The sequence below is a fragment of the Vigna radiata genome, chromosome 5 (genome assembly GCF_000741045.1).
Source record: "Vigna radiata var. radiata cultivar VC1973A chromosome 5, Vradiata_ver6, whole genome shotgun sequence".
In the NCBI taxonomy this organism is placed as follows: Eukaryota; Viridiplantae; Streptophyta; class Magnoliopsida; order Fabales; family Fabaceae; genus Vigna; species Vigna radiata.
The window spans coordinates 29,999,427-30,014,647 of record NC_028355.1 but is presented as its reverse complement, the minus strand read 5'-3'; the positions used below and the strand labels follow the sequence as shown (position 1 = coordinate 30,014,647).

General features: G+C 32.5%; 1 protein-coding gene across 3 annotated transcripts; it reads right to left on the bottom strand.

The window, feature by feature from the left end:
* Window positions 1-10,585: 10,585 nt before the first annotated feature.
* LOC106761071 (nitrile-specifier protein 5) lies at window positions 10,586-12,058 on the bottom strand. 3 transcript variants are annotated; one of them, XM_014644565.2, is made up of 2 exons: window positions 11,930-12,058; window positions 10,586-11,617 (listed from the first exon to the last, which is right to left on the bottom strand). In XM_014644565.2, exons 1-2 carry the CDS (start codon window positions 11,957-11,959, stop codon window positions 10,661-10,663), a joined length of 987 nt encoding a protein of 328 aa, XP_014500051.1. In that variant the 5' UTR covers window positions 11,960-12,058; the 3' UTR covers window positions 10,586-10,660. The 3 variants fall into 3 exon arrangements, with proteins under 3 accessions (XP_014500051.1, XP_022637077.1, XP_022637078.1); XM_022781356.1 differs by having other exon boundaries at window positions 10,586-11,629; window positions 11,930-12,005; XM_022781357.1 differs by having other exon boundaries at window positions 10,586-11,629; window positions 11,941-11,961.
* Window positions 12,059-15,221: the final 3,163 nt, after the last annotated feature.

Genomic DNA, 15,221 nt, shown 5'->3' with positions numbered 1-15,221 from the left:
TCATACATCTTAAGAATTAATTCTTTGTATAAATGAAATCTTTGTTTGAAATGTTATAAAATTCAATTTAATTTAAAGATCTGTTATGGGAAGATGAACCCAAAAGATGACAGAGAGGAATACAAAATTATAGGAGAAGGACCGACAGCGATTTCGTATTATTGGTGGTCCTCTCTGGCATCATTTACATTTTTTTCTTTTTGTATTTCTTGTTGCTTTAAACAAAAACCTACATTTTAGTTATATTTTGAGTGGAATTAATTTAATTTTGATTGTAGTTTTAGAAAAGATTTAATTTTGTGAGAATAAGAAAGTTTATCACATGTCTATGTATATCTTAGATATATTTCACTCTTATGGTATAAGGACATGATGGTTTAGTCCACTAGCTGCTCAAGACAATGATAAATGTTGACTATATTGACTATACTAACATCAAGATTAAAGTATTTTTAACAAAAATTGTTAATTAAAGGATAATAATAGTAGTCAAGTGTACCAAGTTCATCAAAAAAAAAACCCATATATAGAATATAGTATAAATAGAATAGTACATAAAGTAAATAGATTATGTATTTCTTATTTCAGTAGTTACTACTATATGACGCATTTGATTAACTTGAGCATCAAAGTGTCTTTTACAGACACGTTTCTATCAATTTTGAAGAGAAATGGACCTAAAACATCTCAAATAGAAGACTTGAAGTGGGAAGCACACCCCTCTTGGTCTGAGGTTATCATCCAAGTCATAGAACATTTATTTTTGAAGGGTAAAGAGTCTTTGCAAGAAGGAGTTTAAAGGGTTTTGATAAGATATATTTGGATTGTAAGAACAATTTATGCCCACAGTGGGGCCACATTATAATCTATGAAGAAAAAGTCATATGGTGTTTATGAGAAGTAAGATGACAAATACAAGAGAAGTTAGAAATTCTTCTAGTGAGATGGTCATGCTAATGGCAATGCAAAAGGATTTTGCTAACATCTTATTCTTAAGTTCTCAACATTCGTACCTCGGCCTTGAAGTTCTCATCCTTGCCATCTCAACCTTGATATCTCATATTGCCATCTATGCCTTGAGTTCTCACCCTTACATCTCAGCGTTGATTTCTCAACGTTGTCATCTCAACTTTGAAGTTATCATCCTTGATATCCCATCCTTGCCATCTCAGCCATGAGTTCTCAAACATGCCATCTCGACCTTGAGTTCTCACCATTGCCATCTTGGCTTTGAAGTTCTCATCCTTACCATCTTGTCTTGAAATTCTTATTGTTTTCATCTCGGTCTTGAAGTTCTCATCCTTGTTATCTTAACCTTTGGTGGCTTAGTACATCTTAGCATATTTTGGCCTAATACATCATAACCTATAGTGCTTTGGTACATCTCAACCTATGTTGGCCTGATACATCTTAGTCTATGGTGGCTTCATACATCTCAGCCTATGTTGACCTCATAAATCTCAGTCTATGATGGCTTGATATATCTCAACCTATGTTAGCTTGATACATCTTAGTTCATGGTTGCCTGATACATCTCTGCCTATAGTGGTGTGGTACATCTTAGCCTATGTTAGTTTGATACATCTCAGTTTATGGTGACCTAATACATCTCAGCCTATGGTGGCTTGGTAAATCTAAACCTATGGTGGCTTGATACATCTCAACCTATGGTGACCTAATACATCTCAGCCTATGATGACATGTTACATCTCAACCTATTATCGATTGATGCATCTCAGCCTGTGGTGGCTTGATACATCTCAGCCTAAGGTGGCTTGGTACATCTCAACCTATATTGGCTTGATACATCTCAGTTATGGGGACTTGGTACATCTTAGCGTATGATGGCTTGGTACATCTCTGCCTATGTTTGCCTAATACATCTTAGCCAATAATGGTTGGATACATCTAAGCCTATGATGACTTAGTACATTTCAACTTATAGTGACTTGATACATCTCAGCCTATAGTGGCCTAATATGTCTCAACCTATGGTGGCTTGGTACATCTCAACCTATGTTGGCCTTATACATCTCAGCTAATGATGGCCTAATACATCCTAGCCTATGGTGGTGTGATACGTTTTAACCTATGTTTGCTTGATACATCTCTGCCTATGGTGGCCTGATACATCTTAGCCTATGGTGTCTTGGTATGTCTCAACTTGTGTTGGCCTGATATATCTTTGCCTATGGTGGCTCGGTACATCTCAACCTATATTGGCTTGGTACATCTCAACCTATGGTGGCTTAATACATCTTAGCTTTTGTGGCTTGGTACATCTCAGGTTATGTTGACTTGATACATCTTAGTTTATGTTGGTCTGATGCATCTTAGCTTATAGTGGCCTTATACATCTCAATCTGTAATGGCCCCAAACATCATAGTTTAAGATGGCTTGGAACATCCTAGCTTACGATTGCTTCTTCTAATGAGGAACTTACTCAATAAAACGAGAGGTCTCATCAATGTATTGAGTTCTTGTTAAAGCTTTCTTAACTCAAAAATTTCTACACAATTTCGTTCTTCCTTGCCACCTACCTAGATAGTCCATATTGAACACTTTTGTAGTTCTTTGTCGCTACCTAGGCTATCTTGGTTGAACACCTTCTTAGTTCTCTATCTCCTACCTAGGTGGTCCTAATTGAACACCTTTCTGGTTACCTGTTGTTTACCTAGGCAATCCTGATTGAACACCTCCATAGTTCCCCACCACCTACCTAGACAGTTCTTGTTGAACACCTTTGAAGTTCCCTTTCACTTACATAGGCAGTCCTAGTTGAAAACACGTGCAGTTCCCTATCACCTACCTAGGCGATCCTAGTTGAACACTTTTATAGTTTCATGACGCCTACTTAGGCGGTCCTAGTTGACCCTTTCTTAGTTCCTTATTGCTTACCTAGGCGATCTTAATTGAACACTTTCTTAGTTCCCTACCACTTACCTAAGTGGTCCTTATTAAACACTTTCATAGTTCCCTACTACCTACTTAGGATGTCTTGGCTAAACACTTTCATAGTTCCCCACCACCTGCTTAGACGATCTTACTTGAACACTTTCAATAGTTCCATGCTACCTACATAAGGGGTCTTGGTGGAACACCTTCATAGAAACTACCATCCAAGTCCTAAAATGCAAAAATTAAAGTAAATAGCAAATAGGAACTACAATTAACTAAAAACAAAAAAAATATATCATTTTCACATATCAAATGCAGGAATGTACAATTATAAACAAAAAATACGAAGAACACGAAAAATTAAAAACTCAACAGAAGTGGATAAAACCTTAGGAGTATTTCTCCTTACAAAATGCTATGAATAAGGAACCAAATGAAATTTCAAACCAAATGACAAAACAAAAACACTCAAAAAAATTTAGGTTATCTTCATATGACAAAAAAATAAGATAAAATAAGAAATTCAAATAATTTTGCTCTAAATACCAGATAATACAATTCTATCTAGGAAAAAGTGTGATGATTTCTAAATTTGAATATGTAAACACACAAATTAATGAAAATAAGAGAAAACATGCAAAAAAAAAAAACAAAGATGGAGATCCCACAATATTCTAACAGATTGATATGTCAAGGAAGATTTGTCATAAAGAATTCAATATTTGATAAGAACCAGAGTTCTAATCCAAGAACCAAGGGAGTCCTCTTTCGATGAAAAACCAATTTTCATATAATGATCATCCAAGGTGTCTTTATATGTATTTGGTGCCCCTATATATAGGAACAAATATTTAAGTCCCCTAAGAAACATTAAAAGAAATCCCAAACATCAGGCTCATAAATAACTTGAAAATTTTGAAAACAGAAATGAACTATTCACCCAAGGAAGCACTTTTCTCATCTAGTAACTTCTCAACATTCTTGCCCAACAAGATAGGCAGTTAGGCTAACGAACTTTCAAAATTGAAATAAATTGCAATCACTTTAAATGCTTAAAATTTATTCTGTAATAGTGTTCCAAGTGATAATTTTCATGTCTTTATGTCCTTTGAATTGCAAAGGCTCATCCTTAAGTTCTTCTTGTATTGAATTAGGAGATAGTCCTCTATCACACCCTCTATTGATTGCATAAGAGTTTTTACTCGTAAGACTTGGGAAAGTAGGGGAAATTGGTCCTAGCTAAGTGCGAAAGGACTACTCAACCATTCTATCCGGGTAATGTGACCTTAGCTATCTTAGATGTGTAGCAAAGTAAGAAAAAGAGAAACCTAAATAATCTATGCCATTGAAATGTTTATGTTACATGCTTATTTTCTTTCATTGATATCGTAATCTCACCCATACTTGTTTGTGAAGTACTTGAAAACACTAGAAAGGGAGTTGAATACTTTTATTGAAAAAAAATTTCGCAACCTATCTGTTATAACACTTTCGTCGAGTATAAAGATTTTGCGTAAGATGTTTAAGTGTTGGACTTTGAAATTAGTTTAAACGATAAATTCTTTTCAAGTGTTATTTAGAATGTTTACTGTAGTGTTTCAATGGAACTTCCCTTTTAATGAATAGTCGTTTGATATAGGAAGCTCTTGTATTTGAAACAAAAATGCTACTGCAAGTTTTTATAAGAGAAGCATAAGAGAGAATAAAATAATAAATGCACAAATATTTTTATATTGATTCACTCCAACTGAGCTACGTTTAGTCTCCTTTAACCTCAAAAGGTTTCACTATAATCTTCAACAAGATTACAACTGAGTATTCTCACCACTCTTGGTATCCCTAGACAATCCTAGTATCAACCTGATACGCTTTGTTGAGTTTCACCCGCTCCTAGTTGCATAGTATTCTTCACCACTCTTGGTATCCTTAGACACTCTTAGTATCACCTGATACACCGTCTAGTTAAATTTCATCCACTCCCAGTTTCCACTAGACAATCCTGGTATTAACCTGACACGTTGCCTAGTAATCCTTAACTCACCTAAGTTAAACAACAAGTATTTGAATTCTCTTTAGAATTTGCAATCAATCTAATTGCTTACAAGTCGTTAGACAATTACTCTCGCAAAAAGGATATATGTTTAATACAATACAATCTACAAACTTGATATGCGGGGCCTAAGCCCAATAAATAAAATCTATCCAAAAAAAGAAGAAGGGCAAACAAGAAATTTCCACATGGGGAGGGGTGAGATTAACATGTCAGGAGGTGCATCATGAAGCTTTTCCAAATCAGAAATCTGCATGTACTGTGTTTGTCATTGTAAATGTGTAGACTTCCTTCACATGTAGTCCACGTGTAGGTTGATCCAAATTTCACGGATCTACTTTCTTCTTTGCACATGGCCGAGTGGATGTTCTATAAATCCACCAAGGCAGCTTCTGTAAATCACTTTTGGGATATTATGAGGATTTTCTTCTGCTGATGCATTTTCCAGCAACTAAATCTCTGCACCAAGAGTCAACTCCTGAGCTTTTCCCGATTCCAACTAGCTTCCTTCCGGTGGAAGGCTGCCTGAGCTAGATCTCACCATCACCGAGAGCTCCTCTGCCACCAAATTCCTCCACTGATCCACATCTTCCGCTGCTGCCAAACCTTGCAAGACGTCCGCTGTTTGTTCTCCCCTTCCGCTGGCTGGAGCAACTTCATCAAAACTATATAAGTGTTTTTCTCTATTTTCTCTCTACATACAAATAATAAGCAAATATTACAATGAAGCTTGAGAGTGTTTCTCGACTTTTTCTTTTTCTCTTCTCAGATATTCTCTTTTTGATCTTGAGTTCTTCTCTCGATGATGTATTCTTTGTGAGTTATTCTTTTTGTAAGCTATCCTCTTGATTCTTTCTTCAAATCATCTTCTATTTCAAGGCTCCTCAAAAGATATCTGTTAGACTTGTGTCTTCTCTGTCTTGTCGTGTGAAGCAATCATTGGTTAAAGTCAACTTTTCAGAGCAGACTTGTTTTTTTATTACTTTGATAGAAGTAGGTTGTAATATTTTTCTGGCACGACTTTTGATGGAGAGAATATTCCATGAATGTCTTCTTTATCTCTAACGTCCACTTCTGGTATATTTCGAATAGAGCAGGTTGATGTGTGTAGTAGGCAATATGCACAAAGCAGAGTAGATATGCATGCAACAAATATGTCTTTTCTTTTATCACTTTTGTTTTTTTTTTTAACGTTGAGCATTTAATGACAATTAATTCTTATTTAGAACAACAAAGTGCTTTTTATGTTTTCTACTATTTAGGTAACATTTTATCATTGAATATTTTCTCTAAGATACCAAGAGTTGAGTAAGGAGTTCATCATTAGACGAAGTGAAGGGTTTAGTTCATGATATCATCTAGTCTATTGTAAACGCTTTAATATTCTGCTTCCTTCAGCCATAGTGTTTAACAAGTTTGTCTTCTACATGTTTTTGGAATATTAGTTGAGACTCTTAAAGGGCTTTACCAAAAATATTGTCTTGACACTTTTACATTCTTATCTATTTGTGAGTTTAATTGATTACCCTTTGGTATAGTATATCATTCGCATTTAGCATAACTCTCATAGACGCTTTAACTTGGGAATTGTTTGGCGCGCATAAGTGACTCTCGAAATTGGAATGTTACAAAACCAGTATAAAAATACACCTTGTTCATTGTTTCATCTTTCTAATCTTCTCTTGAAAAGTTTTTCATAAAACCTTATGTTTGCACAACTCTTGTAACAATCTTTATAAACCTTCTTCTAGACGCTGAATCATTAAACATATTCCTTATGCTTACTACACTGTTTTATTAAACATACATTTATACGAGTTTTATAAAACAACAACGTCTAGGCAAACCCTTTGATCACATCTATTTACATTATTTGTCAAATGCTATATTGCAAAAGGATTTTAGGAAAAACTATTCAACCCCCTTTCTAGCGTTTTCTTGTAGTTTGAATACATCGTTGGAAGCTAAATATTTCTAAGAGAGAAAAACCTAAGCAAAATGTCATATTTCTTTGTTGTTTCCATCCTTTCTTTGAGAGTTATCAATTTGTATTTGCTTATAACATTGATTATGTTGTACATTCTAAAAAGAATTAAAACAATTTAAGTTTAGCTTAGTAGAGTTAAATAATTTAGACATGTTGTCTAGAATTGAACTAGAAGTGGTTAGAATACTTGTATACCAAGAGTGGTTAAACTCAGACTAGTTATGTTGACTAGGTGAACTAGGAGTGGTAAGAATACTCATTGTAAACCTGGAGAGGTAAAACTCGTGTTAAGGGAAAATTTGACTCAATCTAGGTTGAGTGAACCAATATAAAATTTATGCTTTATTGTTTTGTTTCTTCAAACAGTTTCTTAGAGCTCTTTTTAAACATCATCGACTGAACATATCTTTTTGTCTATCTACCTTTCAAAAATCTATCATACACATTTGCGAAAAGTTTTAAAAACACTATTCATTCCCCTTTAGTGTTTTTCACATTAATCATTTAAAGAAAGTTAACAATTTAGACCTATCTGTTACATATTCTTTTAAAAAAAATCTAACTGAAACTACTTAAAATTTCAAAACTAAATTGAAATTTCTGAACAAATACGAGAATCAATGTTGGGTTTTATCCTACTAATTTTAATATTAATAAATTGAAAAGGAATATTTATAAAGTTAAATGTATCATACCATGTTACTAATATAATTAATTTCAAGCTGCTTTGATTCTTATAAATAGATGGCTTAATACCTTTTTTTGTCCCAATTTTGGTTGGGAATATTCGAAATGGTTCCTTTTTTATTTTTTTGTTCAATGTAGTCCTATAGAACGTAATTTGTGTTCAATTTAGTCCTTTTTACAAACTCTGTTTAAATCGTTAACGGTGAGGTGTCCAGATGTACAATTACAGAGTGAAATGTCATTTATTGACTGACGTCGAGTCCTTAAGACGTAGTGAGGTGGATTTAAGGCATCGCATGTCTCTCTGGCTGGTCAAGTGTGTCGTTGGAGACGTTGCTGACGTTGGAAGTGCTGTCGTGCTTCGATGACTGCGACTTCTCGTTGTCGGCATTCACTCCTCGTCTCCTCTGTTTCTCTGCTTTTTTATTTCATCACAGGATATATAAAGGTTTAATGTATCTCTTCGAGCTTTGCCAAAGCTCAATCGCTACACCTGCCAAAAAAAAATTAGTTTGAACTTTTGGTTAGGGTTTTAATTATTGCGGTAAGGGATAGAGTTTTGTTGAAAATGGTGGTGTTGGGTGGATATGGGTTGTCGGTGTAGACAAAGAATGGAAGGGTTGTTTCATCTTCATCTCCCCTAATTAGATTGAGCAGTATTTTCTGCGTTCAATATTGGCAAGTGATTGTGAGAAAAAGAAAGGAAGAATGGAAAAAGTGAAAACATTGACTTACAAGGTTGTTTACCCCTAATAAGAAACTATGATATTATGGTAATGTAATAGATATTTACTGAATTAAAGTAAATTAGACTATTCAGTGCTCGTTCCCCTTTTATATTGAAGAAAATGACACCATTTTACAAAAAGTTTATTTGGATAAAATCATGCAACGACTAAATTTCTATCAGCAATGGTGTATTATTTCAATCATTACAAAACAAGATACATGGGTTGCATCCAAAAAAGCAAATTCTAAAAAAAAAAGAAAAGAAACATTAAAAATCTATAATAGAAGTAAAAAGAATATTGAATAGCAAAACATGATAAATGTATTCAAGTCCACCTTGATACCAAACTTCCGGATAATGAGACGAATGTCGGAAAACATATTGATAAACTATTGTATTCTATATACACAAACACTTCCTTACCTAAATATACCACCGGCAGAGACAAAGAATTGGTAAAGGTCGTATCCTCAAAGGTATGAGATGGGGCAGGAGCATCCTCACCCTCCAAAAATGTATCAAAATATTAATTGTCAAGCTTTTGAGTTGATACTGATGAGCTCGTTGTGAATGTTCCTAGTTAAAGCATTAGTCGAAATACTAATTTTTTCTCTATCTTCTTAGCTACCGTAAGTGAACTTGTCCAATTGCTTTAAGTACATGCAATCTATGATAAATTATGATAACAACTTTTATTGAGGTTTAACCATCTTACTAGAGATAGGTAGAAGGCCTTCACCTGATGAAACTTTTTGTTGATTTTATCAGATGACAACAAAGCTGGGGGTAGTGGATTAGCTCCATGGCCTATGAGACTGACCATTCCTCTTCCTAGATTAGCTGACTTTGGCTATTCAAATGAAAAATTTGAAAAGGATATGGTAATTGGAATTTCAATTTATTCTCTGGCTTGTTATAATTAAGTTCTTGTTCTTATAAAGAGCATATAAACTTTTGAACTAACAAGATAGAATTAGATAAATGTGCTATAGGCTTAACTCTCTCTTATGGTGTAGGAACTATGGCAAGGAAGAGTTGAGAATTACTGGAATCTGGTGGGTCCTAAAATGTCACCAAAGATGGTGAGGAATGTGATGGACATGAAAGCAAACATGGGTTCATTTGCAGCTACTCTCAGAGGCAAGGATGTTTGGGTGATGAATGTTGTACCACGTGATGGACCAAACACGCTAAAGCTTATATATGAAAGAGGCCTCATAAGGTCTATCCATGAATGGTATTACAACCGGTGTTTGGTGGGCAGTTGGATGCTGCAGCGGTGTTGCACGGTCTGGGTTCGAAAGGAGGTGGTGGAGGCACAGGGTCTCTTCAAAAATAATAAATCCACCTCATACGTCTTAAGAACTCCACGTCAGCCAATAAATGACATTTCACAATGGTATTGCACATCTGGACATTTTGCTCTTAACAATTTAAACGGAGTTTATAGAAAGGACTATATTGAACACAAATTACTTTAGGACTACATTGAACAAAAAAATAAAACGGGGACCATTTCGAATATTTTCAACCAAAACTGGAAAAAAAAAAGGTATTAAGCCTAAATAGATTTAATTAATTAACAAAATTTAAGTAATGGATTACTTTTATCAACAAGTTATCACAAATACATACATTTTCATACCTTATTTATTATTTATAAACCATAAAAATATGTTAATATTCTATTTGATTTACCTATTATTATATTCTTTTATATACTAATAAATTCAAACAAATTAGATTTAGCTGAACGTTTGTAAATAACTAAAAAATTAAAAACAATAATACATTCATTTCTCATATGGCAAAGAGTCTTTTACATAACTTTAAATCATAAACTTAAAATTTTAAATACATGATAAAGAATAGACAATACTATCAGAATTGGTTTCTCTTATGGATGATAAAGTATTTCAAAAATATTATTTATACTCAATCACATTTTATATCAATGGTATGAAGCCTATTTTTGTCCCATGTAGATTTTAATGTTTTACTTTAATTTGAGTAAAAATTACTTAATATAGGTATGATATAAAGATACTGGATGTGGTTTAAATAATGCAAATTTTAAATGATTATCTTTTATAATGGTTAATAACCAAATGCATTTTTTTTATTTATAATAATGGTTACTTGTTTCACATATCAATTTCCATTAAGATATTCCTCAATTGTATTATTTTTTGTTTTACGTAATGTTGCGTAAACGAGCCACCAAACCATTAATTAGAAAATTAATCACACACTTGATAATTTATTTTATTCCCTTAAAAAGCCCAAAGCAAGATTACAAACTACAAATTAATTCACCAGCTCTTGAGAAAGAGCAAGGAAGAAAATGTCATCAAGCCTATCATTACTAGGAGAGTTGCCACCATACACCAACAACCCTTGACGGCCGTCACGCCGAGCTCCGGCGAAAGCACACCACCCTCGTGGCCCAGGGTGGCTGTCGGAGTTCACCTTGTCCTCCAATCTCTTCCATTCTAGTGTATCAGTGTCCAATGCATAAAGCTCACCAGAAAATTGACCAGCGCCCAAGTGACCTTGGTCACTAGGATCAATTTCCCCACCATACACAATTATATGTTTCCCATTACCAAGGGTGCAAAACACACTACGGGCCGTGGGCTTAAGCCCACTTGTTTCAACCTGCGTCCATGTTTTATGGGCCAGATTAAAGCAATGCACATCATCCATTTCTTCCCCGGAGAACCCATACACAACCCATATTTTCCCTTCGGCGACGGCCAGGCCCGGCCCGCCTCTCCCCTTGCAACTCTCACCCGGAGAGGGAAACTCCACCCACTTGCCCTCAACAGCATCAAAAGCCCACAAGTCATTAAGTCTCCCGTGAACTCCACAGCCGCCGAATACATACACGTGTCGGTCATCGGCGGTCATGGAATGGTAGCTCCGGTTAGGAGGCCCAATATCCCCGCGTGAAATCAAGGCCCATTTGTTGGCCCTTGTGTCAAAAGAATAGAGTTCATTGAGCTCGTTGTGTTCACCATCCCTTCCACCAAACACATAAATGGTTTCTCCCACTGCGGCCATCGTGACACCGACACGTGGCGGCGGGATATCCCCTGATGCATCAGCTACAGACCACGTCAAAGTCTCTAGGTCGAACACGTGTAGGTTGTTATCCACCGGGACACGTGGCACGAATTCGCCGCCGAATGCATACACCTTCTGTGCTACAACGGCAATGGCGTGTGAGCTTCTTGCTCCTTGACCTTCTCCTCTTTGATCAAGCTGAAAAGGGAACTAACTAATATATGAAAATTGGTGTGAATTTGCTATTTTTTCACATTATTAATTATTCAGAACTTGAATATAAATTTAGTTGGAGGATGGAATTAAGTATTTTCACTGAAAACCTTGATTTTGACCTAAAATTCTCACAGTCAGAAATTTATGCCCCATTCCAAAAGTTGTTATTTTGAGAGAAAAAGACAGTAATTGAAAACATCAAAGAGAAGAAAATGCAAGATGGAATAAAAGGGTACAAGAAAAAATGATTCTTTGAATGAAGCAGAAAAGGAATTAATAGAAAGATAAAGAAACCTTGACCCAACTGGCATGAACTGCTGCCATTATCTTGCTGGAATCCACCACCAACTGCTCTTCAGTAGGAGGTTTGAGTCACTATGTTTATGCCGTTTTGGGCTCGCTGCCCTTTTATAAACATGAAAAAAGTTACTATTCATTTCACTGTAACATAATAATCTATCATTTTTCTATTATCTTATTCAATACTCATACAAAAAGATATATAAATAATCATAGGTTACTATCATGACGAGGATTTTGTTTGTTTATATATAATATATCTTTTCCTACTGAATTAGGATATATATATATATATATATATATATATATATATATATATATATATATATATATATAAATAATTCAGGATATTTGAATCATTGAGAGGAAAAAATTAACCACTAAGAATATTGAAATGGTTATTTTCTCAGGCTTATTTTTATGACTATTCAAATGAATTAAATATTTTTAAAATTGTTTCTATTGTCCAAATTATGTGTTCTTCAACATTTTTATTTTCTTAAAGAAAAACATCTTATACAAAAGGTTGGTGAGCTGTAAAATGCAAGGATGGCAAAGTGATCCCTTATTTTTCCATGAAAATGACAGCAACAATAAAAGAATACCTTTGAAAAGCTTTTCTATGATAACTTTTGTTTTTAAAAAAAAGTAAATAATGTACATAATTTAAATTAATTAAGTCAGAAATTAAAAAAAAAAAAAGCTTTTACATATGCATAAATGAAGTTTGATTTTTCTTTTATTTTTTTAAAGTTTTTATAAATAAATTTAGTTAAACATATCATAAAGTAAGACATGAATTTTGTAAGTGCATTTTAGTGATACTTTCTCTAGCTCTTTTGTCATTTATGATCTTTATTTTAATTAAATAACTTGTTTGTTTTCAATATTTAAAAAAGCCTATCCATAAAGATCGAAATTATTTTTATTATACAGTTATAAAGATTAAATTATTTTATAACTATTTTTTCTTTACCAACTTGGTTATAATTTTAAGTTTAATTTTAATTAAAATTATTCTATTATATAATTCATAACATTGTAATAAATATTAAAAAAACTATTTCGACTATTTTTTATATGTACATATAACTTTCAGTAATGTTTTCTAATTATTTTAATATAATAATTAATTTATAAGTATATGTTTATTTTTTTTAAAAAAAAAAAAACTACATGCACACTAGTAATTATAGCTATATTGGATGTTGATTGTAAGCAGTTTTTTGGTGCCAGAAACAATTCTAAATCTTTAAACAAATTTCCTCTAACTAGTCTTCGTATTTGTGTTGTATGATAAATATGAAATGCTTTTACAAGTTTAAAACATTGTCTTTAGAAAAGGATAATTTGATGTAAAAATAATGAGTGATGTTTAGAATTTTTAGTATAATTAACAATAATGTTATTAAGTTATAAGAAAAACATATTCGAGGTCATCCTTTTTAAATAAATAATAACTAGAGCGTTTTGTTATCTCAATGGAGAAAATTTTACATTTTCAATGATTTTTATAAATTATTATTAGTTGTTAAGTAATTTTATACCAATCACATAATGACAGGTAAATGATGTTAAAATATAGTTAAAAAAATGTCATCAAAACATCATTATCTTTTCAAAAAGTATGTTTTTGTCAAACTTTTCAAAATGGATTTCTTCTTACTTTTGATGAATGTTTAACCTGGGTGGATACCAACTAGTTTGGTTGTTTTGCATTTCAAATATGATGTGTAGTTGCAATTAATATTAAATTTTGTTCCAGATAAGGAAAACAAATATATACTTCCCTTAAACGCCTAGATCATGCCTTTGATGATGTAATACAAAGTTGAATTATGATAATTGGCTCAAATATTAATTTATAAATAAGTGCCACAAGCTCACAATCCACTAATTGAGTAAAGTCATTGTTTTACTTAATAAAAAAATAAAATGAATTTCATATTTTTTTAAGTAATAAGTATCTCTAGTATTTTAAAAAAACCATATAAACCTAATTCTAAATTATACAAATTTACCTACCTATTCCATATATTTGGAATAATTTCAATGTTTTATAAATAAGTTATTATTAATAAGTTAACCACATTAAAGAATAAAACCATATGTTTGGAATATAATTTCAATGTTTTATAAATAAGTTATTATTAATAAACAAGTTATAACCACCTTAAACATTAAACTACTCAATAATTATCTTAAAAAAATAGTTTTGAGAAAATCAACGTCAAAATATAATAGAAGAGGTGCAAAGAAGTCTTCAAGAACTAAAAAAGAAAAAATCCGAGCACTTAAAACTAAAATAATTTATGTCCTAAATATGTTTAGTAACAAGACATGTCTTATATTTATAATTATATCGTGTTAATTTCGCATGTATTTCTTTAAATTCATCCATATTTATTTTTTTGTCTATAACTTATTTTATAGGTATTATTTTAGATGATCATTTGGTATTGGATTATTCAATTCTATAACTATAGCATTAAAAAAAAATGTTAGTTAGTAAAGATTATTCTGTGGAGATTATAAAAAGTTTTCCGTAAATTAATATTATTTAAGATAGTTAGAAGAAATGGTTTGAATACAGAAAATAATGAGAATTTTAATTATTTTTTAAAGAGGTTTATGACTTCTACAAATTAAATAAACTTTTTATCATTTTATCTTTTTTTTCATTTAAGTTTTTCAATTTATTGATGAATGCATATTTATGTCTATATTTATGGTTTAAATTCAAAATTTTGATGGAATTATTGTGTTTAAATAGTTGATTTGAAAAAAAAAATTGTGACAATTGAAATTATCGGGTTTAAAAACTAAAAAAGATCTAATAAGTGATTTTTAGTGCATAAAGTATTCTTTGATGTTATAACATTTGTTGGTAGCTTGAAGCTAAAGTTTACATATTCAAAAGAGAAAATAAGTGGTCCAAGTTGCAAATTAAAATCTGAATTAGTTTATTCATAAAAAGGAAATTATAAGGAGCTGAATGCACCCCTCATTTTTCATTTATACAACCCCTTTTTTAGCATTGGGCAAATACAACCCATTTTCTGAACTAGGCCGAACAATTAGCTTTTTCACCTACACCCCTAAATTTCCTATTCCTACCCCTCCTGTACTCCTATGTTAGGTTGTCTAAGATGATGACATGTGGTAATCTATCACACACAGATCTATCCAACGATATGTTGCCACATGTCTCGATTCTTTGCACACCAAATAAACCAATCAACTTGTGTCACATAATTGATCTACTAGTGTTTTGTCGTAAGTTTCT